Consider the following 21,100-nt stretch of genomic DNA (forward strand, 5'->3'; position numbering starts at 1 on the left):
CAGTACTGGATCGGATCTATAAAATAAAGCAAATATATCCGATGGTAATATAAATCTTGCTCTGTAATCGTTAAGCTAATTCAATTTATGATGATTAAAGCTTTCACCACATAATCGGAATGTCCTACGTGTAACTGAGCCTAACAGATACTGAAGGCAACAAAACAACAACCTAAACAGAAGCCTAAGAACCAACTAAAAGCCGATTCCCGGAACAATCCCCTTTTCAAGCTTTTATAAGATACCCAGACTACTGTCGGAACATGCAATCCGTTTGAAGGGCCTAATCATGCAGATATTAAACTAAATCCCCGATTGACAAAAACTAACCATAACAGATTGGATCTACTAAACAAGTATGAAGCAAGGCACTGCCCTTATACCCGAGATCGAGTACATGGGCAGCCGGACGTTTACAGGTAACAAGCAAAGCACAATTAACACATGGAAAAACCGATGTTACTCTATAAACGTTAAGATAACTGGTGTTACCCACCATCTACAATGCTTCAGAACGAGAAACACGAAAAGTAAATAAGTAAGAACGATGCTGCCCCGGGCGTGATCGGGACCGCACGGCGCTTACCCGAGAAACCCTAGAACAGGTGTGGCGATGCGCCGAGAGTTGTTGGTGAATGATTGATTCTCTTATTGTTTTTCCAAGATACATATTTATAGTCCGTAGACTTACCTTTCCTAACAATCCTAACCAAACACGACACAAATCTTAACTATCTATATCTAAACTGTTTAAACAAACATACTATCTAAATACACGGCCAACCTTGGCCCAAAACATCTGCAAATGGTCCGATTCGCAAGCCCATTATACATATCCTTTAAACCCATCTTGCTCTACGGCCCACCTTTCTGGCCCGCCTAAATTATGGCGATAACACATGCCCCCCTGGTTTTGGCAATAATTATTCCGAAACCATTTCCCTTTTAATCGCCTCGTCTCTTCGACTTCCGAAATCCTTACAGGCGCGCCTCCTCAACTTCCAGGGGATGTGACTGCTTTGCATCAGGCTCCTTGGAAACCGTTATGGTGCCGATTCACCTTCCACTTCACCTTTATAAACCTATCCCCGGCAACTTTTCTTAATTGTCTTCTCCCTTGAGACATTAGTAACCACATCTAGCCCGATTTTTCTTCCTCTTGCAATGGCTTCTTCCTCTTCCTCTGCCTCTTCCGCCATCTCCTTTGAATCTGAATCCTTCCGAGAGCCTACTCCGGAATATGATCCGATAGCCGCCTACGAGATCCTTGCCCCCCTGCATTGGGATGCGGGGAATGGGACTTCCAATCTTGGTCAGAGGATGATGAGTCCCTGACCGACGGCGAGGATCTCCTGCTACTCCTCGGTGATGAGCTGGAGGAAGATGACGAAGACGACACATCTTGGGAAGAAGAGCTCTCCTCTTCAGAAGAAAAAGCCGATTCTCCTCAACCGAGGAAGATTCAATAGCAGGAAACTTCCTCCTTAGCGGATCATCAGAAGATGTCAACGAGGACTATGAAGAAACCGAAGACGACGGCAGCTTCACCAGTAGCAGCAGCGGAGATGATGATATTGATGAGAAAAGCAGCGGCGACGATAGCGACGTCAGCTCAGCTCTGCCAACCAAGCATCACAAGACCTCCGGTGTCTACAGGTGGTAAACTGTAGCACCAAGCCGATAGATCGGCTCTAGGAGCAATTGGCTCCCCTTTTATACTTACTCTCTTATGGTAAATAATATCTTCTTTTTAATTGCAACGTCTGTCAAGAACCGATGGCAACGCATCGGTCCCCTTCCTCCAAATATGCCGATCTGGATTCGAACCGGTTCTTAAATTCATTTTATTTTCTGCCTGAATCCAGATCCCTCTCCAAAATAGATCTCTGAAGATTTCCCAAATCCAGGTTACTTTCCAAAACCCCTTTGCTCATCAACCCTAGCCACAAAATTCACCCCTGAGCCTTAGAACACACACTCGATCTTGCGCCGCCAACCCTGGATCCACTCCTCGAGTCCTCAACTTCATCGAGGTTTCCGATGGTGGAGTCTTTGAACACTGACGCAAATGTCTTTGGTCTGAAGGTAAAACTCCGACCTCTGTTAATTTAATGCAGTAATCATAAGATTCCTTGCGCTGTTAAATGACCTTTCTTCGATTACTTTGTCTTTCGCGGGTTTCGTCAGGCTTCCGATATCCTCTTACCGCATCCTTCTTCCCCCAATTCTTTCTGTCTTGGGGCCCGTTCTTACGAGAAGCCCATAGATCTAATTTCTTGCGAGGCTAATCGAATCCCATTTGTGAGCCAAAATATAGATCTAGACTCCTGGTCCGACAGCCTTCGTGCTTGGCCGAATCCTCCCGAGGGCTGGGTAACTTGGTATAACAGAGTGGCGAACACCTACCAGCCTACATGGGAATCCATAGGGATAGCCGATGCTCTGTCTCTATCTCTTTCCCCTCTCGAAAAGGATGAGAACCTTCCGAAGACCATCGGCTATTTTTGGTCCGATGCCTTAAACTGTTTTCTCTTTGGACATAGTCCAATGACTCCAACCCTTCTGGACGTAATGATTATCACTGGTCTAGACATCTCATCAACCTGTCCCTCTGCTTATAGACTATCTGAAAATCCTTTCAAACTGTCTTCCAAAGCAGAGTGCACGAACTGGGGTGCATATTTGAATCAACATCTGAAAACTAAAGGGCCTGTGACAGAGAAGGAACACACAGCCTTCTTGAATCTTTGGCTAGAACACTTCTCTTCTGTGGTCCTTCACTTGCTCCAACCAGGAACTATCTTCCTCTGGCGTATGAGCTGGCCAAAGGTCATATTGCTGGCCTTGATAAATTATTCCTTGGAGAAATTTACAGATACCTTCATCTGATATCCTCAAGCCTCCTTTCCTAGAAAAAACTTAGGACTGGTGGTCCCTGGTGGTTCATCCAGCTGTGGGCCCACCTTTACTTTCAAAATTTCATCCCAAACTTCCCTCCTCTGGCCAACGATTCTTTTCCGAACCAAAGTGGGAGGCAAATCCGATGCACCAGCTTCGGCCAGGCCTTGTACAGTCTCTCTGGCGGCAAGTTGAATCCTTCAGACGCCTCACGATGCATAATGAGAAGGTTCTAGAAGAATTTAGAAATGGCAAGATAGAGGAGTTGCCGTGCTTCATGGCAAGACAAGAATTCTTAGAATAAGATATGGGAAGATAAGAATTCTCTAGAATGAGATATTTAGTATGGTTAGGTAAGGATGAAAAAATTCTAGAACTAGATATTTTGTAAAGAAGAGTGTAGAAGTTGCCATATGGCAACACCACAACACCTATGAGCATCTATAAATAGAGGTGTCCCCCCTACTATCTTTCCATACCATGGCATATGAGATCTCAAGTAGAAGGTGGCATGGTAGCCATATAGTGTAGTTGTGTCATGGTACTCCAGACTCGCACTTCATCTACCTCACCGGCGGTTCTGGTGCTCTGAACTTGCAGGTAAGATGGCCTTCCTCCTCTTCCGGTCTTTCTTTTCTTTCTTTCTCTTCTTTCTTAATTTCTACCTGATTTTCTTGTTTTTATGGCTCTGGCTGGATATGCAGTGCCATTGAGGAACTAGAGCGCCGGTGATGGAGGACGACGAGCACTCCATCAATGATTATATTCATATGATGGGGGGGATGGGTCGAAGATGATGAAGAAGACTTGCTCGTGAGATAGGAGGAGCTCTTCGGCTGCAGTGTTGATGCGCCTATCGACCTTGCTGTTGATTGCGAGGGAGATGGTGCTGTTGCTAATGCCGGTGCTAGTGTTGAGAATACACTGAGAGCACTGGGGCCAAGAGGAACCGGCCATGCACCTCTGACGTCTAGGAAGACTACGAGAAGATCTTCAAGGTGGTGAATGGCAAGAAAGTCCGCGCTAAGTGTCTTCATTGTGGTAAGATCTACTCTGCTCTTTCTACTTTTGGCACTACAACTGTCAAGCGGCATAGGAAAGTATGCTCTGTTAGGAAGCAAAAGTCTCCTTTGTCTCGGTCCTTGATCCAATTCAACTTAGACGGTAGTGTAGGTCACTGGGAGTACAGTCTCAAGGTTGCACGCATACAACTTTATCGTTTGATTGCTAGACTTGATCTTCCTCTAGGTTTTGGTGATTGTGATGCATTTGAAGAATACATTAAAGTTGCACATAACCCTCGGTTTGCTACTGTCTCACGGCAAAACACCACTAGAGATCTTGGAAAGTACTATTCTGATCGCCGTGGTAAAATTATTAAGACTTTGGTTGCTGCTTCCTTTGTTGATTTTACATCTGACATTTGGTCTGGTAATGCCAAGAAAGACTACCTTAGTGGTGGTTGCTCACTTTGTTAGTTCTGATTAGCAATTAGAGAAGAGGATCTTAGGTCGGAGGCTCATTGATATTTCCCACAATGGTGATAACATTGTTGAGCGTGTGCTGTCTGTGTTGGAAGATTTTAGTTTAACTGAAAAAATAGTATCTATTACTTTGGACAACGCATCAGATATGTGCTTGCCATATAATTAATCTTATTGTAAAGTCTGGCTTGAAGAGGCTATCCCCTTACATTGAAGCATTTGGAACAGCAATCTCTTTCTTGAATTCTTCTAACCAGCGCATTGCAGCATACAAAACTTATTGCATTGCTGTCAATCAGCATCTTAGGAAGTTTGCTTTAGATATGGATGTGAGGTGGAACTCGACCTACCTCATGCTTAAGCATCCTATCCCTCATAAGCAGAGCTTTAGTGTGTTTATCCAATCTTACTACCCTAGTTAGGCTGGTGATCCTATGCTACTGACAAACTCACATTGGTATGTTGCTGAACACATCCAGATATTTCTTGAGCTTTTTTATGATTCAACTTGTGCACTATCTGTTGTATATGATCCTACATCTCCATTAATATTGCATCCTATAATTGAGATAGCTGCACACCTAAACATTTATGAAAATGATAACTTGCTTAGATCAGTGGTTGTTCCTATGAAAGATAAATTTCTTAAATATTGGAGGGACATACCTATACTTTACTCAGTTGCATTTATCATGGATCCTAGAGCTAAGGTAAGAGGTTTGAACAAATCAAGCTCTAATTCTGTTATCTAACCTCTCTGGTACCGATTAGTCCCCTTATCTAACTGAGGTAAGAGCTGAACTTTCTACCATGTTTAACAAATGTGATGAGAAGTTCGGTGCAGTGAGAATGCAGAGGCCTTCACAACCAGTGAGTTCTGGTAAGAAAAAATTGCTTGGGGTAAGATTTTTGGTGCTGATACTGCTGGTGCTGGTTCATCCAATTTTGGTTTCGGTAGTTCTTCTTCCACTCCAACCTCTTTGAAATTCTGCAAGTGCATTGCTGCAAGCAGCAACAAGTGGTGTTGGTATTGGTGTTGGTTCTGAACTATCTTCCTACTTGGACAGTGACACTGTAAACTAGTTTGATGATGATTTCAACATCTTGAATTGGTGGCATGAGCATAAACTAACCTATCCAATGCTTTCGATCCTTGCTAAAAATGTTTTGTCTATGCCTGTGTCTATTATATCTTTCGAGTCTGCTTTCAGTCTTACTGGCAGGATCATCGAGGAGCGCCGCCGCCGATTGACTCCTGAAATAGTGGAGATGCTCTCCTGCATCAAGGACTGGGAGGCTGGTGAAGCAAGAGCGCAGCATTCTGTGGAGGACAAGGAACTTGAAGCCTCTTTTGAAGATCTATACCTTGATGGATCCAATGTGTAACTGATTATGTACGTGTTGGTCGGTTGGAAACTTGGAACATCTGAACATTGTAATATTGAAACTTTATATATTGATTGAGCTGTGCTGCACTCTTTTTTCCTATCTAGGTAAAACTCACATCTTGTGAGAACTAGATAGGTTTTTAATGAGGCAGCTATTGCACCAGCTCAAAATTTAAAAATGTGTGTCACTATCTCTATGTGTTTGTGAAAAAAATTAAACTTAGCCGTTTATTCTGATCTGATTAAGTGGTCATTTTGTCTATAGTGCCTGGGTCGGCACTAGCACTATGGGAGGTGTGGTGATAGGCCAGCACGGTACGACTAAACCATCATGCCTAGTCTTGCCGTGCCGATTAGGGTTAGGTCGGATCGTGCCGTGCCGGCCCATTTGACCGTCTATAGGTGGGGGTGGGAAGGGTGGTGCGTCTGCGTGCGCTTCTGCTGATATTTATTGGGTAGGCAGGGCCAGCTAGCTTTTTTTTTTTGAGTAACAGGTAGCTTCATTCATCAGATAATATGGTTAGAATCTTGCTAAGCAGGCTTTCCACGTAGGTCAGGGCTAGCTAGCTGGTGCGGGCTGGCGGACGGGCGCCCGGCCCGTCACCGTCACGGCGCCCGTGGCGACGGGCCTCGCGACGGTTGCATTGCTCCACTGCCGATGGCTAGGAGGCCAGAGCACGTGAGCGCGCGCACCGCATCGGCTCATCAGGCCGCCGCCGGAGGGCTGCAACCGGCAAGCGTGCAACCGCGTCATCCCGTGGCCGTGGCCTTTGCGCGGATGGGGTGCGAGATGCCGCCTACCGGGCTGCGACCCGCGGTGATTCCGGGGGGACCGTGTCGGCAGCTTGGCTCCGCGAACGAGGACGGACGGAGCGGGGGCAAGGCGGTTAGCAGGGTGTCAGGTGAGGTGATACGACGGACGTTACAGCCACGGCGGCGTCTGCCAGCCAGCTTCGGCGATGCCGGCGGCCGTCTGCAAACGCGACGGGACTCGTCAGAACCAGATCGACGTGATGCTCCGTTTGCTACTGCTGCCGGATGATCTTGTACGCTGTCGACTACGGCGCGGCCAGAAAGAAAAAAAAAAGGACAATCATATACAGTTTTGGATCGATTTCATCGAGAGGTTCTGCGCTCATGATCCTTAATTGGAACTGTGATCCAACTGTTTGCTGCGTGGTTAATGAGTTAATCTGAGAGAGAGAGAGAGAGAAATACGTTCAGTAACATTTTCTAGTTGGTGAAGCGAACATCCAGGTGAAAACAGTGAACTGTGACATGGAGAGCCGATGTCAGTTCAGAATTCAGAACTGCTACACTGTACAGCTGTTGGAACGACGTGAACGATTCATATTTTGGTGTACTCTTAAATCTATATGAAGAGAGCATCAATTAAAAGTGCCATAATCTCTGAAACTAGTAACTGTCTCTAGTCTCTACAAGTTTTCAGTCTCTTAGTCTCTACAAGTTTTCAGGCAGTTTAGAACTTCAGATAGGAATTAGGGATCCACACATGAGACAGCTAAAGACAAGTGCACAACTAGCTAGGCAACAACCATTGCTGATAAAATCATTAGTAGTGCACATGAGATTCATAAAGACAACTTCATAGTTAGGTAACAACATTACTGATCTATCACCAGACAACAATACAAATTATGCAGGAATTTTAAGCTACCACTACAGAACTAGACACCATTTTTAACTGATAAAACCAACGCAATTACTTGCATGTAAATCATCTACAGACTCATACAGAACAATGATCAGGCATAACTTTTAGGCGGAGTCAAAATCCTCCCCACCAAAATATTTACGGCAACTCAAGACCAGAAACAGAAAGAGTAAAACAAACATGTCACATCCATCCAAGTTACCATTCCATCACCAGCAAGCAAAATTAACAAGGCAGCCAGAGTACGAAGAAACCATCCGAGATTCCATCACCATTCATCAGATTGAAAGCACAGTTCAACTACATAGACAAGATTAACAAAAAAAAAAGGCAGTGTTCTCCTCGGCCACATTGGATCTCTTGTTCGAGTCACTTCAACCAGGCAAGTGATCGATCAAGACACGGTGGACGCCCAGCAGAAACACGCGACCGAGGAGGCACACGAACGAAGAACATACTGCAGGTATCATCGTACGGGTACTGCTAGACCAACCATCACGTCCGCCCTTCTGGCGATTCCACCGATCAAGTACCAAACGATACTACTAATAAGAGGCAACAGAACTGCGAAGGGTGCACTACTACTGCTACTAATGATGATACTACTCTACTACTACTGCTGAAGCAAAATCGGGAAGACGAGTAGTACTACTGCTGCTGCCGCTACGAGCTCAAGTCAGGCACCGGCGATGGTTGGCGGCCGTCCGGGGAGGCGCCGCGGCTCATCAGTCGAGGGCGATGATGATGGCGACGAAGAGGAAGAAGACGAGCGAGGAGTGGCGGCGCCTCTTGTCTGAGCCGGAGGTAGGCGGCGTGGGCGCAGCGGCCGGCGCCAGCGGCGAGGATGCGGCGGCCGGGCTGGCGGAGATGGCCTTGCCGTGGGCGGCGGTTCCACCTGGCTGCTGCGGCTGGGGAGGCGGGGACGGCTTTTCGCTCGTCGGCGGTGGGGGAGGGGCCTCGCCGTCTGCGCAACAACACAACAAAAACACACAGAAACCAGCACATGCATCAGTTCATCGCTCGCATCGATCAAACAGAGCACGCGAAAAGTTAAAGCGGAAAGTAGCAGGAGCAGAGCGGGTTCGTACGTGCTGGCAGCTTGTGGCGAGGCGCGGGGGGCGGCGGGGCGATGACGGGGACGGTTGCAGGGGGTGACGGACCTGCATGCAAGAGGACAGGAGAGATTAGCGGCGTTAGTCCAAAACTTGCGATAAGTCGCAGATTCAAAAGGCAAACAGCAGAAAATATTTCCACTAAAAAAGCAGGAGATATTTATTGCAGGGGCAGTATCGTCTTTCGGGCAGAAAAGGCATGCGCCCCGGCGCCATTTCGTGAGGGCCAAGAAACCAAACGGCAAGAGAAACTGATGAGCCAAACGGGGTCTTGCCTGAAAGGCTGCAGCGCTGCTGCAGGCTGTGCAGCTGTCTGCTGCAGAGGCCAGAGGGCGGTTGCTCTCTCTGTTCAGAACTCAGAAGGCTCAAACGCAACAACCCTTTTCACGCAGCCGGAACAAGCAGACAAAAACGCAAAAAGGAAGCGGTGAAAAAGCAAAAAGGAAACGCAGCATTTCTAGCATCGCTTGAGCAGTTGAACAGATTCTGAGCAAAAAGCATTAGAAACGGGTCAAATCATCAGGCGATCCCTGGCTAAAAGCCCACACAGATCGAAACCAACGCCTCGAAACCCAGAGAGCTCGCTTCCAGACCAGAACGAAAGGCACAGAGAGATCAGGAAACGCGAGCGCATACGGAGCCACGGGTACATCTGACCCGAAATATGCCCAACTAGTAGTAGCACTCGTGTGATCCGAAAACACATCCAAAATCTGGAAGAGAAAACGCAGTAAAAACGTTCGAACAAACGGGAACAGGACGAACGGGTTCGTCGCCACTGCGGAAGACGAGAACTCGCAACGAAACACCATCACCGAAAAGCGCAACCGCGAACAGCCCAAGAGCCAAACCAGAGAGCAGCAGAACACACCCATCTCGGAAGGCTGAAACCACCATCTCGCAAAACCACCATCTCTCCTAACACACCCATCTCGCGCCAGGCACAGACGCAGATCTAGAGAGAGAGGAGAGACGCGGGCGCTGGTTTCACGTACCCTGGCAGGCGGCGGCGAGGTGGGCTCCCCCGGTGCGCAGCCCCCCGCAGGCGGTGTAGAGCGCGAGGAGGTGGGAGGCGTTGAGGCGGGCGAGGACGAGCTGCGGCTGGGCGGCGACGCGGCAGAGGCAGGGAACGCCGCCGCCGAGGTCGACGGAGGCGACGACCGGCTCGCAGCAGGGCGCCGTGGGCATGTCGGGCATGCAGAAGAGCGTGATCTGGGTGGCGAGGTTGGAGGGCTCGCACGCCGGCTGCGCCCCGGCCCTCGTGGCGGCCGCCGCGGCCAAGGCGAGGAGGCCGAGCAGCAGCGCGAGGCGGCGGAGGGGGCGCTCCATGGGTGGCGGTGGGGGCGGGGGCCTCTCGTTAGGGTTTGGGGGTGGAGGGCTCGGCGCCGGGTGGTGGGAAGGCCCTGGATGGAGAAGGCTGGTGCGAGTGGGGAAGAAGGGGGCGGCTTTTATAGCAAGCGGAAGCAGCCGAGGCGGGTTGGTGCCAGCTGCCGGTGTGGCGTACTGGCGTGGCGAGGGCGGCGTGGTGTGCGTGCGTGCGTGGTGGGCTGGGCTAAGTAGCCGGTGTGAGTCGAGTTCGATTGTGGGTTGGGCCGTTTGATGGGCCCAGACGCTGCTCGGAATCTACGGCCCACTGTGCCTCGTTTGGCTGGGTTTCTTGCTCGGGCTTGCAGCGACGTGACGGCTCGATCGGACTTGTGTTGATCAAGTTGATGGTTCGCCTCGTTTGCCGGACGACACGAGGCTCGCGTCAACCCGGCACGAGTCGTCCAGGTGGATGAGGTGATCGGTACGCGCTTGTTACGTTACGTGGTGGGCTCGGTCTCGATCTCCAGTGGTAGCGTGGTGTCCAAGTCGAATTCGATCCGTCCGTTGCTTCTAATCCTGACGGCGAGGCTCACGCCTCTGCAAACGACGTCGATCCAACCGGAGCATCCGCATGCAGCAGGTCCCACGCACGCACACATGCACGTCCGCGAGCGTAACGGGCGGCGCACGGGCGCGCCGTGGTCGCGCGGGTACATGTCCGGCGACGAAACACATCGGCCGGGCCGCCGCCGTCCGCCGGCATCGACGCCCTCCCCGGCGATATCCAAGCTGATGAGGTCCTGCGCCGCCTCCGCGCGCATTCCCTCGCCAGGTGTCGGTGCGTGTGCGCGCTCTGGCGCGCCCTCATGGACGGCCGCGGCCTCCTCCCGCACGCGCTGCCCCCGCGCGCGTTCCCGGGCTTCTTCGCCAACGCGCGCGTCAAACCGCGGAGGAGACCCGGCCTCGGCTTCGGCTTCCTGCCCCCGCCGGCCTCGCGTCCTCCCGCGCCCGACAGGCTCGCCTTCCTGCGCGCGCACATCCCGCGCGTCGGCGCCGAGGCCGCCGTGCGGCACCAGTGCAACGGCCTCGTGCTCTGCTTCGTGTGCAACCCGACCACGGAGCGGTGGGCGCGCCTGCCGCCCCCGCCGACGTGGTGGCCGCGCGGGCACGAGGGCCTGTTCCTCGCGTTCGACCCGGCGGTGTCGCTGGACTACGAGGTGCTCCTCCTCCCGGTGCCGCCGCCTCGGCAGAGCAACGGCGACGCCGGCCTCCCCGCCGAGGCTCCCAGGCAAGGGCGCGTGACGCTGGGCATGTTCGTGCCGGAATCGTTTGGGAAACAGCAGGAGGCTAATGAGGAGAAGCTGCTGCCTTTGCTCGTGTTCTCGTCGGCTACCAGGCAGTGGACGAAGAGGCTGCTCGCGCCGGGTCGGTGCGCCCCGCCCCGCCTCTTCGACAGGGTGATGCGGCGGCGCAGGCGGAGCGCGGAGGGCGACTCGTGGGTGCGGACGTGGCGGTCGGCCGTGTACTGCCGCGGCGCGCTCTACGTGAACTGCGAGAAGCGCATCCTGGTGGTGCTCCGCAGCTCGTCGGAGGGGACCTACGATATGGTCATGCTCCCGGCCGACGCCGGCGCCGGCGCCGGGCAGGGAGAGCGCTACGCCGCAGGGCACGTCCTGTCGAGCCTCCCCGAAGACTCGACCTTCCCGAGCACCGAGGACGGGGTGCTGCTGCGGTACGCGAGCGTCGACGCGTTCCGGGTCAAAGCATGGGCGCTGCGCGAATCGGCGGGCGATGGCGGCGGGCCGCTGCTGGAGTGGACGCTGACGCACGACATGGACCTCGCGGCGCACGCGCGCATGCTGGACCTGCTACACCACGCGCCGTCCAATTGCGTCCCGCTCGCGGCGGAGGAACCCACTGGCCGCGGCGGCCGCGGCGGCAAGTCCGTGTGGTTCTCCGACGAGGACGGCGAGGAAGCTGCTGGCAATGGTGGCGCGGGGAGATGGGTGCTCCGGGCGGTCGTGGAGCTGGGACGACGCTAGCCTGCTCGACATAGAGATCGGCGAGCACGAGCTCCCCGACGTCGGGGCCGGTGCGCCGTCCCCGTTCTCGGTCCTGGGGTGCCACCCGGACAAGGAGGTGATCTTCCTCGCCGCCGGCGCGTTCCACGTCGTGGCGTACCATCTCGGCAGCGGCAAGGTGCAGTACCTGGGGCGTGATGCCGCCGGGCGACGGTGACCGCCTCGAGAGCGTGCTCCCTTACCGCCTGTGCATCGTCAACGTGCTCCCTCACGATAGCTGGCGAGTCTTCTCCTTGCCTGAGCAGATGTTAATCTTTGCATTGAGTTCCCGCTTGAACTTTTCACGTCAGCATCCATTAGGCCCATTTGCAATTCACGTTGAGCTTTGGCCAATACTCCCTCCGTTTCAAAATATACATCGTTTCAAGAACCATGAAATAAGCACCATAAAATCTAGGTAGCGATCTTTTGTTTACGGATCTAACAGCATCATTGTTGAACTACATGATTGGATATTTGATTAACAAAATATTGCTAGTCAACCAGAGATAATAGTTGAAAATACTTCCAAGTCGAATCTCGTGTGAGCTTGTACGTGGCAAATTTCTATAAGTCTTTATAATCACTGATCAAAACTCTGCATATCAGAAGCTAATAATCTTGCACTTGGAACTAATCCAGTTTAATCCTCATTCATTTTCAGCCTGTTCCCAAGCTTGAAGAGCGCCGTCAAGAGTCGATGATTCACGGTTCGGTAAAGAACTAAAGATGCTAGGATTTCATTCCCACTTTGCCAGGAATAGTAGATAGGTTAATTTGCTGTGTAATTCTAGATTCAGATACTGTATCTTGTCGTGCTGCTTGATGCCAGCACAGAGCATAATATTATACTAATAAAGTTCATTATCAACTATCGATGTTTTTTTTCTAGTCTTTTTTTTATTTTTTTGATGGGATTTTTTATTATTTGTTAGTGATATACTATTTTACAAGTTAAAATGAATGGCGAAGAAAACGTTTCTTACTTGTAGTTGGTTTACCGTGAACTCACCAAGTCACAAGTGCGCGGCCCGTGCGTTCGGCGCTGCCCTCCTGCGCGCGAGGCGAGAGCCCTCTGCACACGCGCGCAGCTGCGCACTGCGCTCCTTCACTTCGTCCCGGGATCCCGGCCAATCCTCCCGGACGCGTTCCCACGAGAGCCGCCTCAGCCTCCCATGCGCGCGCACTGTTCTCGCCTCAACCGCACGAGCTATGCAGCAGCATCAGCCCACGCTTCTTCCGGCAAGGCGGCGCGACGCGCGCTCCACGCGGCGGCGCCCGCTCCCGATCACAGGCAGAGCGGCGGCACGCCGCCCGGGCTCGGTGCGCCCGCCGCGCAGCCCCTCGGGTCAATGTTCGGAGAGGTCCTCCGGCCGGGCGCGCTCGAGCTCGCCGCGGCGATCAGGTCGACCTCGGCGCTCCCGGACGGCGGCCGCGCCCTCGGGAGGTGCCTCCACGGGCTCGCCGTGAAGGCCGGGCGCGTGGCGAGCAGCGCGGCGGTGGCGAAGGCGGTCATGGACATGTACGGTCGGTCGGGAGCCCTCGCGGACGCCCGCCTGCTGTTCGACGAAATGGCGCACCCCGACGCGGTGTGCTGGAACATCCTCATCGCCGCGTCCTCTCGCGGCGGGCCCTTCGACGACGCGTTCGGCCTGTTCAGGTCGATGCTCGCTTGTGGCGCTGCGCAGAGCATGCCGACCGCGGTGACCGTGGCTGTGATTGTTCCGGCGTGCGCCAAGTGGAGGCGTTTGCAGACTGGCAGGAGCGTCCATGGGTACGTGATCAAAACCGGCTTGGAATCAGATACTCTGTGTGGGAATGCTTTGGTGTCTATGTATGCAAAGTGTGGTGGAAGCAGGGCAATGGATGATGCACGCAGAGCATTTTCCTCTATTCGCAGTAAGGATGTTGTTTCTTGGAATTCGATCATTGCAGGGTACATAGAGAACGGGTTATTTCATGAGGCACTTGTGCTGTTCGGCCAGATGATCTCACAGGGATTTCTTCCGAATTATTCAACAGTTGCTAACATTCTTCCCGTGTGCTCATTCACAGAGTTCGGGAGGTATTATGGGAAAGAAGTTCACAGTTTCGTGGTCCGGCATGGTTTGGACATGGATATTTCTGTTTGCAATGCACTGATGACACATTATTCCAGAGTGTTTGAAACAAAGGCTTTGGAGTCTGTATTTTCAAGTATGGATGTGAGGGATATCGTTACTTGGAACACCATTATTGCCGGATATGTGATGAATGGGTATCACTCTAGGGCGCTAGACCTATTTCAGGGGCTTCTGTCCACAGGAATTGCTCCCGATTCTGTTTCTTTTATCAGTCTGCTCACTGCCTGTGCTCAATTATGTGATGTCAAAGCAGGGATTGGGGTTCACGGTTATATCTTTCAAAGGCCAGTGCTTCTTCAAGAAACATCGTTAATGAATGCTCTTGTCACATTCTATAGCCAGTGTGACAGGTTTGATGATGCTTTCCGTGCTTTCACGGGTATTCTGAACAAAGATTTAATATCATGGAATGCAATTCTGTCTGCTTGTGCTAACAGTGAACAGCACATTGAGGAGTTCTTTGGGCTGTTGTGTGAAATGTGCCATCAGTGGGACTCAGTCACAGTCTTGAATGTTATACGGATGAGTGCCTTCAGTGGGATTAAGATGGTTCGTGAAGCTCATGGCTGGTCCCTACGAGTCGGTTACACAGGTGAAACTTCAGTAGCAAATGCTATTCTGGATGCTTATGTGAAGTGTGGCTACTCACAGGATGCAAGTATACTTTTCAGAAACCTTGCTGGGCGAAACATTGTAACTGACAATACAATGATTTCTTGCTACATGAAGAATAAATGTATAGAGGATGCCGAGGTGATCTTCAACCATATGGCTGAGAAAGACTTGACTTCATGGAATCTGATGATCCAGTTGTATGCGGAAAATGACATGGATGATCAAGCGGTCAGTATGTTTAACCACTTGCAGTCTGAAGGATTGAAACCTGATATTGTCAGCATTACAGGCATTCTTGAGGCTTGCATCCATTTGTGCTCTGTACAGCTTGTGAGACAATGCCATACCTACATGCTCAGAGCAACCCTAGAAGACATCCATCTTGAAGGAGCTCTTCTTGATGCATACTCGAAGTGTGGCAACATAACCAATGCATACAACATCTTCCAAGTCAGCCCAAAAAAGGACCTTGTCACATTCACTGCCATGATCGGATGTTATGCGATGCATGGAATGGCAGAAGAAGCAGTAGAGCTGTTCTCTAAAATGCTTAATCTTGACATTAGACCGGACCATGTAGTTCTCACCACACTGCTGTCAGCATGCAGTCATGCTGGGCTAGTTGATGCAGGCATAAAGATTTTCAAGTCCATCAGAGAGATTCACAGAATTGAGCCTACAGCTGAACACTATGCATGTATGGTTGATCTTCTTGCCCGTAACGGACGTCTTCAAGATGCATATATGTTTGCCTTGGATATGCCCCCTCACGCAGTCAATGCGAATGCATGGGGCTCCCTTCTAGGGGCATGCAAGGTCCATGGAGAAGTCGAACTTGGCCAGCTTGCAGCTGATCACTTGTTCGCCATGGAGGCGGGGAACATCGGGAACTACGTCATTATGTCAAACATCTATGCAGCTGATGAGAAATGGGATGGTGTTGAGCATGTCAGGAAACTTATGAAGTCCAAGGATATGAAGAAACCTGCAGGATGCAGCTGGATTGAGGTTGAGAAGACCAGGCATTTATTCATTGCCAGTGATGTTAAGCACCAAGATAGGTCTTGTATCTATGATATGCTAGGAAGTTTGTATCAGCAGATCAAAGATACACAAACGCAGAGCATGACAATGGTACAATCTATGTGACTGCCAATTGCAGTCTTGCAGAAACTAGAAGCGGAGTGCTCTTTATCAAAGATGTGCTCATTGGCTTGCCTGACTCGGGTTGCAAGACTTCCACTTCCTGTCTGCAAATTAGTGATGAAAGTGTGTTTGTCTGACTGAGGTATGCAGTAGCCTAGGCATGTAAATTGATGTGTATGATGCATTCTAGTTTGTCTCCTGACTGCTGGTGCTATTGGTCTGTGCGTGAAACTAATACTTTGTAGTTGTAGGCCTTAATGTTTTGTATTACATCAATACAGTTGTACTAATAAATTCATCCTATTGGCAGAGCCAATAATCAGGATTTACAGTTAGGTCTATTGAGCTTCAGTTGCTTAGAAGGCAATTGTTGTATTCTGTCCAGGAACAGTATGCATCTTCATGTCTTAGCAGATGGTAATTTAATAGCATCCCATGCCATCTTAATAAAGCCTTTCTAAACCCAGGTATAATTAATTTTCATTTTATTCATGAATTTCGTTTCTGGCATTTTGTTATCTTTTATAACTTTAAAATATGTCATAAGTCTGTGCCTGCTTTTACTTAGATCCAGAGGCAATAATGTATTCTGCTCTAAGTAAAATAAAGTTCCTTTTCTCTTGACTGCAATAGGCCTATACCTCACGGTAGTCTCATGCTCATACATGTACGAAAATCCTTCACGTGGCTTATTGTTACCTTTTCCTGTTATCCTTTCTCTCCTACTGATGTAATCTATCATGGTGATTGAAGTAGGATTTAAGCCTTTAACATGAGAGAGATTTGTTTCCTTTTTTAAAACGAGTAAAAAGAAACTTATATGCGCTTTCAATTTGTTTCTTGAGCAGGTTGACTTTTGTATGCATTGGTGAATGAGGCCAAGGTGAATGAGGTTCTAAAGTGAATTTCAAGGTAAATGGGGTTCTTAGAAAGTATAACTTGTGATTTGCTGTTAAAAAAAGTTGACATTTCCTTCATTCCAACCATATAGGTGCATACCGTACACACTTCTCCCCTTGTTGAGGACAAGTTTAGTGTAGCAGTTGTTGGTATTGGCACTTGGCAATGTGTCAATTGTCAACACGGTCAATAGCATCTCCGTGGGCAGACTCTGACCAAAGGAGCCGAAGGTAAAAAAACATTTAGTTTTGAAGGGTTGATTATAATAATTTTCTCCGCATAATGCTCATGGTGACCATTAATTGTCCACGTTCTATTGTTTGTCTTCCACATCAAAAATTTTCATTGTAAATGTTGCCAGTCCTGGTGCCTGAGCCTTCATGTGAATGAAGTTTCTATGGGAAACTTTATCCAATTGCTCCAGAAAGCCACTTCGAGAAATAAGCATGCAGACTCCTGCACCTGCTACGGTTCAGAACTTCCTGCAATTTTGGTAAGAATCTGATTAAACTTCGTTGTGGATTGATTCCTGATTTTTGAATTTGGGGATATATGTTATGGCGTCATTTTTGTGCTATTGTGATGTCTGCGTATCCGTTCCAGGTTCCACTGCTGTTAAATGTTAATCTCAACTCTTAAGGATTCTGGAAATCCCTGACCCAACTAACCGAGTTTTCATTTTCAGGATCAGATTGGAGAGGGGCATCATCGCAATGTGTTTCTTCAGGCCCAAGGTCGAATTGCTCAAGTTTACCATCAACTGCTGGACCCAGTTCAAACAGCAAGCCAAAAGGCAACTTGTTGCGGTCAGTGGTCTGTATGGCTCTCAATAGCTGCTCATCATATTCTGCACTGCTATTAGCACGATATCCTCCCAGTTAAGCGGAAGCAGGAACTAACTGCTGCAGGCTGCGTCGTGAGAAGAGCTGGATGTTTTTAGAAGAAAGAAGGAGCTGGATGTTTGGGAAGGAAGCTGCAGCTGCAGACTGCAGAGCATAGCTCTCGAGAGTCAAAGCATAGCTCTGAAGCCGAACCCACCACAGTCACAACTCACCAACCCAACCAGGGGTCCAGGCTTGCAACCGTGCAGGGCACGCGTTTTTTACCAGAAATACACTGGGCGCCGTCCACGAAATTCCGAGCCCGAACAGGTCACCAACCAAACTCGGGGTCGGCCGGGCGGGGGACCGTTCGGCCGTACTGCTATAATAGCGTCCTCTGCGCCCACGAAGCCGTTCCCCTTCGCGCCGCGCGGAGAAAAAGAGAAGAAAATCGATTCCCCTTTGCTTTGCTCGCCGGAACCTCCGCCGCCCGTTGATGGATTTCGGAAGGACCAAATCCGCCGCCGCCGTAGCACTGCTCAAAGCGACCTCCCGCCCGTCCGGACTGCCCTTCTCGGCCGCCGCCACGCCGTGGTTCCGGGAGCTGTGGGTCAACACCTCCAAATAACGGGTCTCCGAGAGGTACGCTCACTGACTCGATTCGGCTGAATACGCGCTTTTGGAATTTCTGGGGTGGATTGGGATGTTCAATGCGTGTTAATTTTGATGGCCTTGGTGTTAAGCCGGCTTGGTTGCTGTTGACTTTTGCAACCAGTAGGATGTTCATTCGAACTACTTCACCATTTGCTTCTCCAGCATACAAAGATGATTCCGATTCTCCGAATCGTACTGATAACAAGTCCTGATAGTTGTGACAATGGTTAATCCAAACATGGTAGATAGAAGTGGAGCCTGATTGTAATTAATCCCTTTTCAGCTTTCACTCTTCTAAAGCCTAGTATGAGGAGCCTGTGTTGGGTTAAGTGAGCTGACCCTTTTCCCCTGTGTTATTTTAGGAGAACATTGGTGGATTTCTCAACTGGTGGTGGGAAATAAACCGAAGGGACCAGCATCCTTGTGATAGGAATCACAACATTGGGGCCTTCTTCAGTTCACAGTTTTACACTGAAACCAGACTGTTCAAGAAGGCGTCCAACAGTCAAAATGCATAGACAGAAGATCCCAAACTCTGGGTGGGCTGCGTTTGATCGCAAGTGGCGCAACGCAGATGGCAGAGGGGATGAAGGTGGGGCCGATTCTTTTCCAGCCCTCTCAGATTTTGGGGCCCCCGATCCTGCTAGCAGCTCCATTAGAGGAAACAATGGGCCAAAACCAAAGCCTTTTGCTTCAGTGGTTCGCCCTTCTGTTGATTATGCTGCTGTTAGCGATGGGGACAGAAGTAAGCATTCAGCAGATCATGTGGGTATTGTGAATCATGGTGCGAGCACTGCATCTGATAATAAAATTAAGCTGTTGAAAGATGCACATAGTTGGGCTGACAGTAATTTAATCGAGGATATATTGGCAGCTGTGAATAATGATGTCACCCAAGCATCTGATTTGTTGAAAACTATGGTCTCTCCTGACTTGCAGACAGGAGAGGACAGAACATGTGGCCAACTTGCTGCTGAGATGAATAAAACTCATAGTTTACCATCAGAAGATTCTAGAGCAGACAATAGAAAGCCAGATAGCTCACATTTGTTGCCGCTGCCGATGAATTTGTCCTCCATACCTTTGGAGCCTGAATTGGAGGAGCTTGATGATGATTACTTGAACTACCGGAAAGATGCATTGAAGATGATGAGGTATGCTAAACTCATGGTTTGTCAAGTTGTCTGCTCTTAGCAAAGAATTTGATCTCGGTTATGCATAGGAGAAGTGTATCTACTCTTTCTTTATCCACCGGGAGTCACAGGATGATCATGTCTATTTCTACTCATTGCGTATCTGTTAAGCATAGAACCTGCATATGTTCATTTTATTAGTTACTCTTATGGTTCCAAACTTGCTTGAGCATTCAAAGTCATTAATTTGTAATGTATCCTAGATAGAATTTGAGAACCATGAATTATAGGGCTGACTTGAGTCCTTGAAGATTGTTTGGCTACTAAGAATTTGAAGATGGCCATATTTTTATTTAAAGCATAATGGGTATCCTAACTATTTACTGCATTCTTATAGCGGAGGTTTGTACACTTGTTTTTTTTTTGTGATGACCAAAGTCAACTCTTGTCAAGTGAACTAAGGAACCTCTTTCTTTCCTTTTGGTCACAGAGCTGCCACAAAGCATTCCCAGTCCGCCAGTAATGCATTCTTGAGAGGTGATCATGCTGCTGCCAAGGAACTTTCTCTCAGAGCTCAGGAAGAGTGGGTGGCTGCTGAAAAACTGAATAATAAGGCAGCAGAAGAAATATTTCGTCTCAGGAATAGTAGTAACGACATCTGGAAGATAGACATGCATGGTCTTCATGCATCAGAGGCTGTAGCAGTATTGGCGAGGCATCTCTACATGATAGAGTTCCAGCAACCTGGGAATAACTCAACTTCAACTGAGGACTTAGCTAAGTTGGAAGCTGCATATTCTAAATCAACCACTGGTTCAAATGTTGAGCTTACTGCTGAGAAGGTGGTGTTACGGAGACCTAAGCAGGCTATTTTACATGTGATCACAGGTATTATGTTGTTCCTTTATGCATTACTTGCTATTGCATATAGGTGGTGGTTTCATAGCAAAGCTTTAACAGTTTACATTCATAAAATTTTCTTGCCACTATCTTTGGAATTATGATCTGCCAATGTGTAATTTAATGGACGAGAGTATCTCTGTTACAAATAATGTATTTATTTGGTTTGTTTAACACCATAGAAGAGAGAATACTTTATTTCATTTCATTATTAGCAACACAAGCTTTGGTGAGAACTCATTTCTGTTTGCACTTCACACAGGGATCGGCAAACATAGCAAGGGGCAGGCTTCACTGCCTGTTGCAGTTAGGAGCTTCCTTATTGAGAACGGGTAACAGTCTATGCCATTTGTACAACCAAGTATAAGTGTATAACACACAATTATGATTGACAGCTTTCTGTGCTTGCAGGTATCGATTTGATGAGCTGAGGCCTGGTGTTTTTGCTGTTCGCCCCAAATTCCGCCGCCGGTGAACCTGCAGAATCTTTTACAATTGTAACATGATGCATCAGTTGTGCCGGCATAGCTGCTGCCTGTGAAACTAGAATGGCAGGAGGGAATAGCATAAATTCCGGCAATTGTCTATTTATCTTGAATGTTGCAAAGTTGAACATGTATTGATGTTATTTAGTCTCACTGAACTGTAATTTCGTAGTCACTTGAGAAAAGGCACATAATTCGTTTGTAATGTTCTGTAACTGTACAAGTGTACAGCTTGACATGCAACATTGTACCACAGAATTCGGTTGTAATTGTCTGTAACCAGTATTTGGTCACTCTATAGTCTAAGGCTCTGCGCTGGTAAACACTACCTATTGTCACAAGTAACTAGTATACGGCTACTCTTTATCTTCTTTGCAGTATGGCAATAGACACAGAGC

At 49.1% G+C, this 21,100-nt stretch overlaps 2 protein-coding genes across 10 annotated transcripts; one reads left to right on the forward strand and one right to left on the reverse strand.

The window, feature by feature from the left end:
* Window positions 1-7,760: 7,760 nt before the first annotated feature.
* LOC112901636 (protein SCARECROW 1-like) lies at window positions 7,761-9,888 on the reverse strand. Its single transcript, XM_025970589.1, has 3 exons — window positions 9,553-9,888; window positions 8,534-8,605; window positions 7,761-8,409 (listed from the first exon to the last, which is right to left on the reverse strand). Exons 1-3 carry the CDS (start codon window positions 9,884-9,886, stop codon window positions 8,171-8,173), a joined length of 645 nt encoding a protein of 214 aa, XP_025826374.1. The 5' UTR covers window positions 9,887-9,888; the 3' UTR covers window positions 7,761-8,170.
* Window positions 9,889-13,021: 3,133 nt separating this feature from the next.
* LOC112899946 (polyadenylate-binding protein-interacting protein 7) lies at window positions 13,022-21,043 on the forward strand. 9 transcript variants are annotated; one of them, XM_025968615.1, is made up of 8 exons: window positions 16,658-16,721; window positions 16,801-16,939; window positions 17,071-17,202; window positions 17,395-18,172; window positions 18,547-19,338; window positions 19,808-20,205; window positions 20,480-20,549; window positions 20,629-21,043. In XM_025968615.1, the coding sequence occupies exons 5-8, from the start codon at window positions 18,695-18,697 to the stop codon at window positions 20,690-20,692; spliced, it is 1,176 nt and encodes a 391-aa protein (XP_025824400.1). In that variant the 5' UTR covers window positions 16,658-16,721; window positions 16,801-16,939; window positions 17,071-17,202; window positions 17,395-18,172; window positions 18,547-18,694; the 3' UTR covers window positions 20,693-21,043. The 9 variants fall into 9 exon arrangements, 1 of the variants encoding a protein (XP_025824400.1); XR_003230140.1 differs by lacking the exons at window positions 18,547-19,338; window positions 19,808-20,205; window positions 20,480-20,549; window positions 20,629-21,043 and adding exons at window positions 13,022-13,824; window positions 13,981-15,951 and having other exon boundaries at window positions 17,395-18,167; XR_003230134.1 differs by lacking the exons at window positions 18,547-19,338; window positions 19,808-20,205; window positions 20,480-20,549; window positions 20,629-21,043 and adding exons at window positions 13,023-15,951; window positions 16,195-16,276 and having other exon boundaries at window positions 17,395-18,167.
* The last annotated feature ends 57 nt before the right edge of the window (window positions 21,044-21,100 follow it).

Source organism: Panicum hallii, chromosome 7 (assembly GCF_002211085.1).
Source record: "Panicum hallii strain FIL2 chromosome 7, PHallii_v3.1, whole genome shotgun sequence".
NCBI lineage: Eukaryota > Viridiplantae > Streptophyta > Magnoliopsida > Poales > Poaceae > Panicum > Panicum hallii.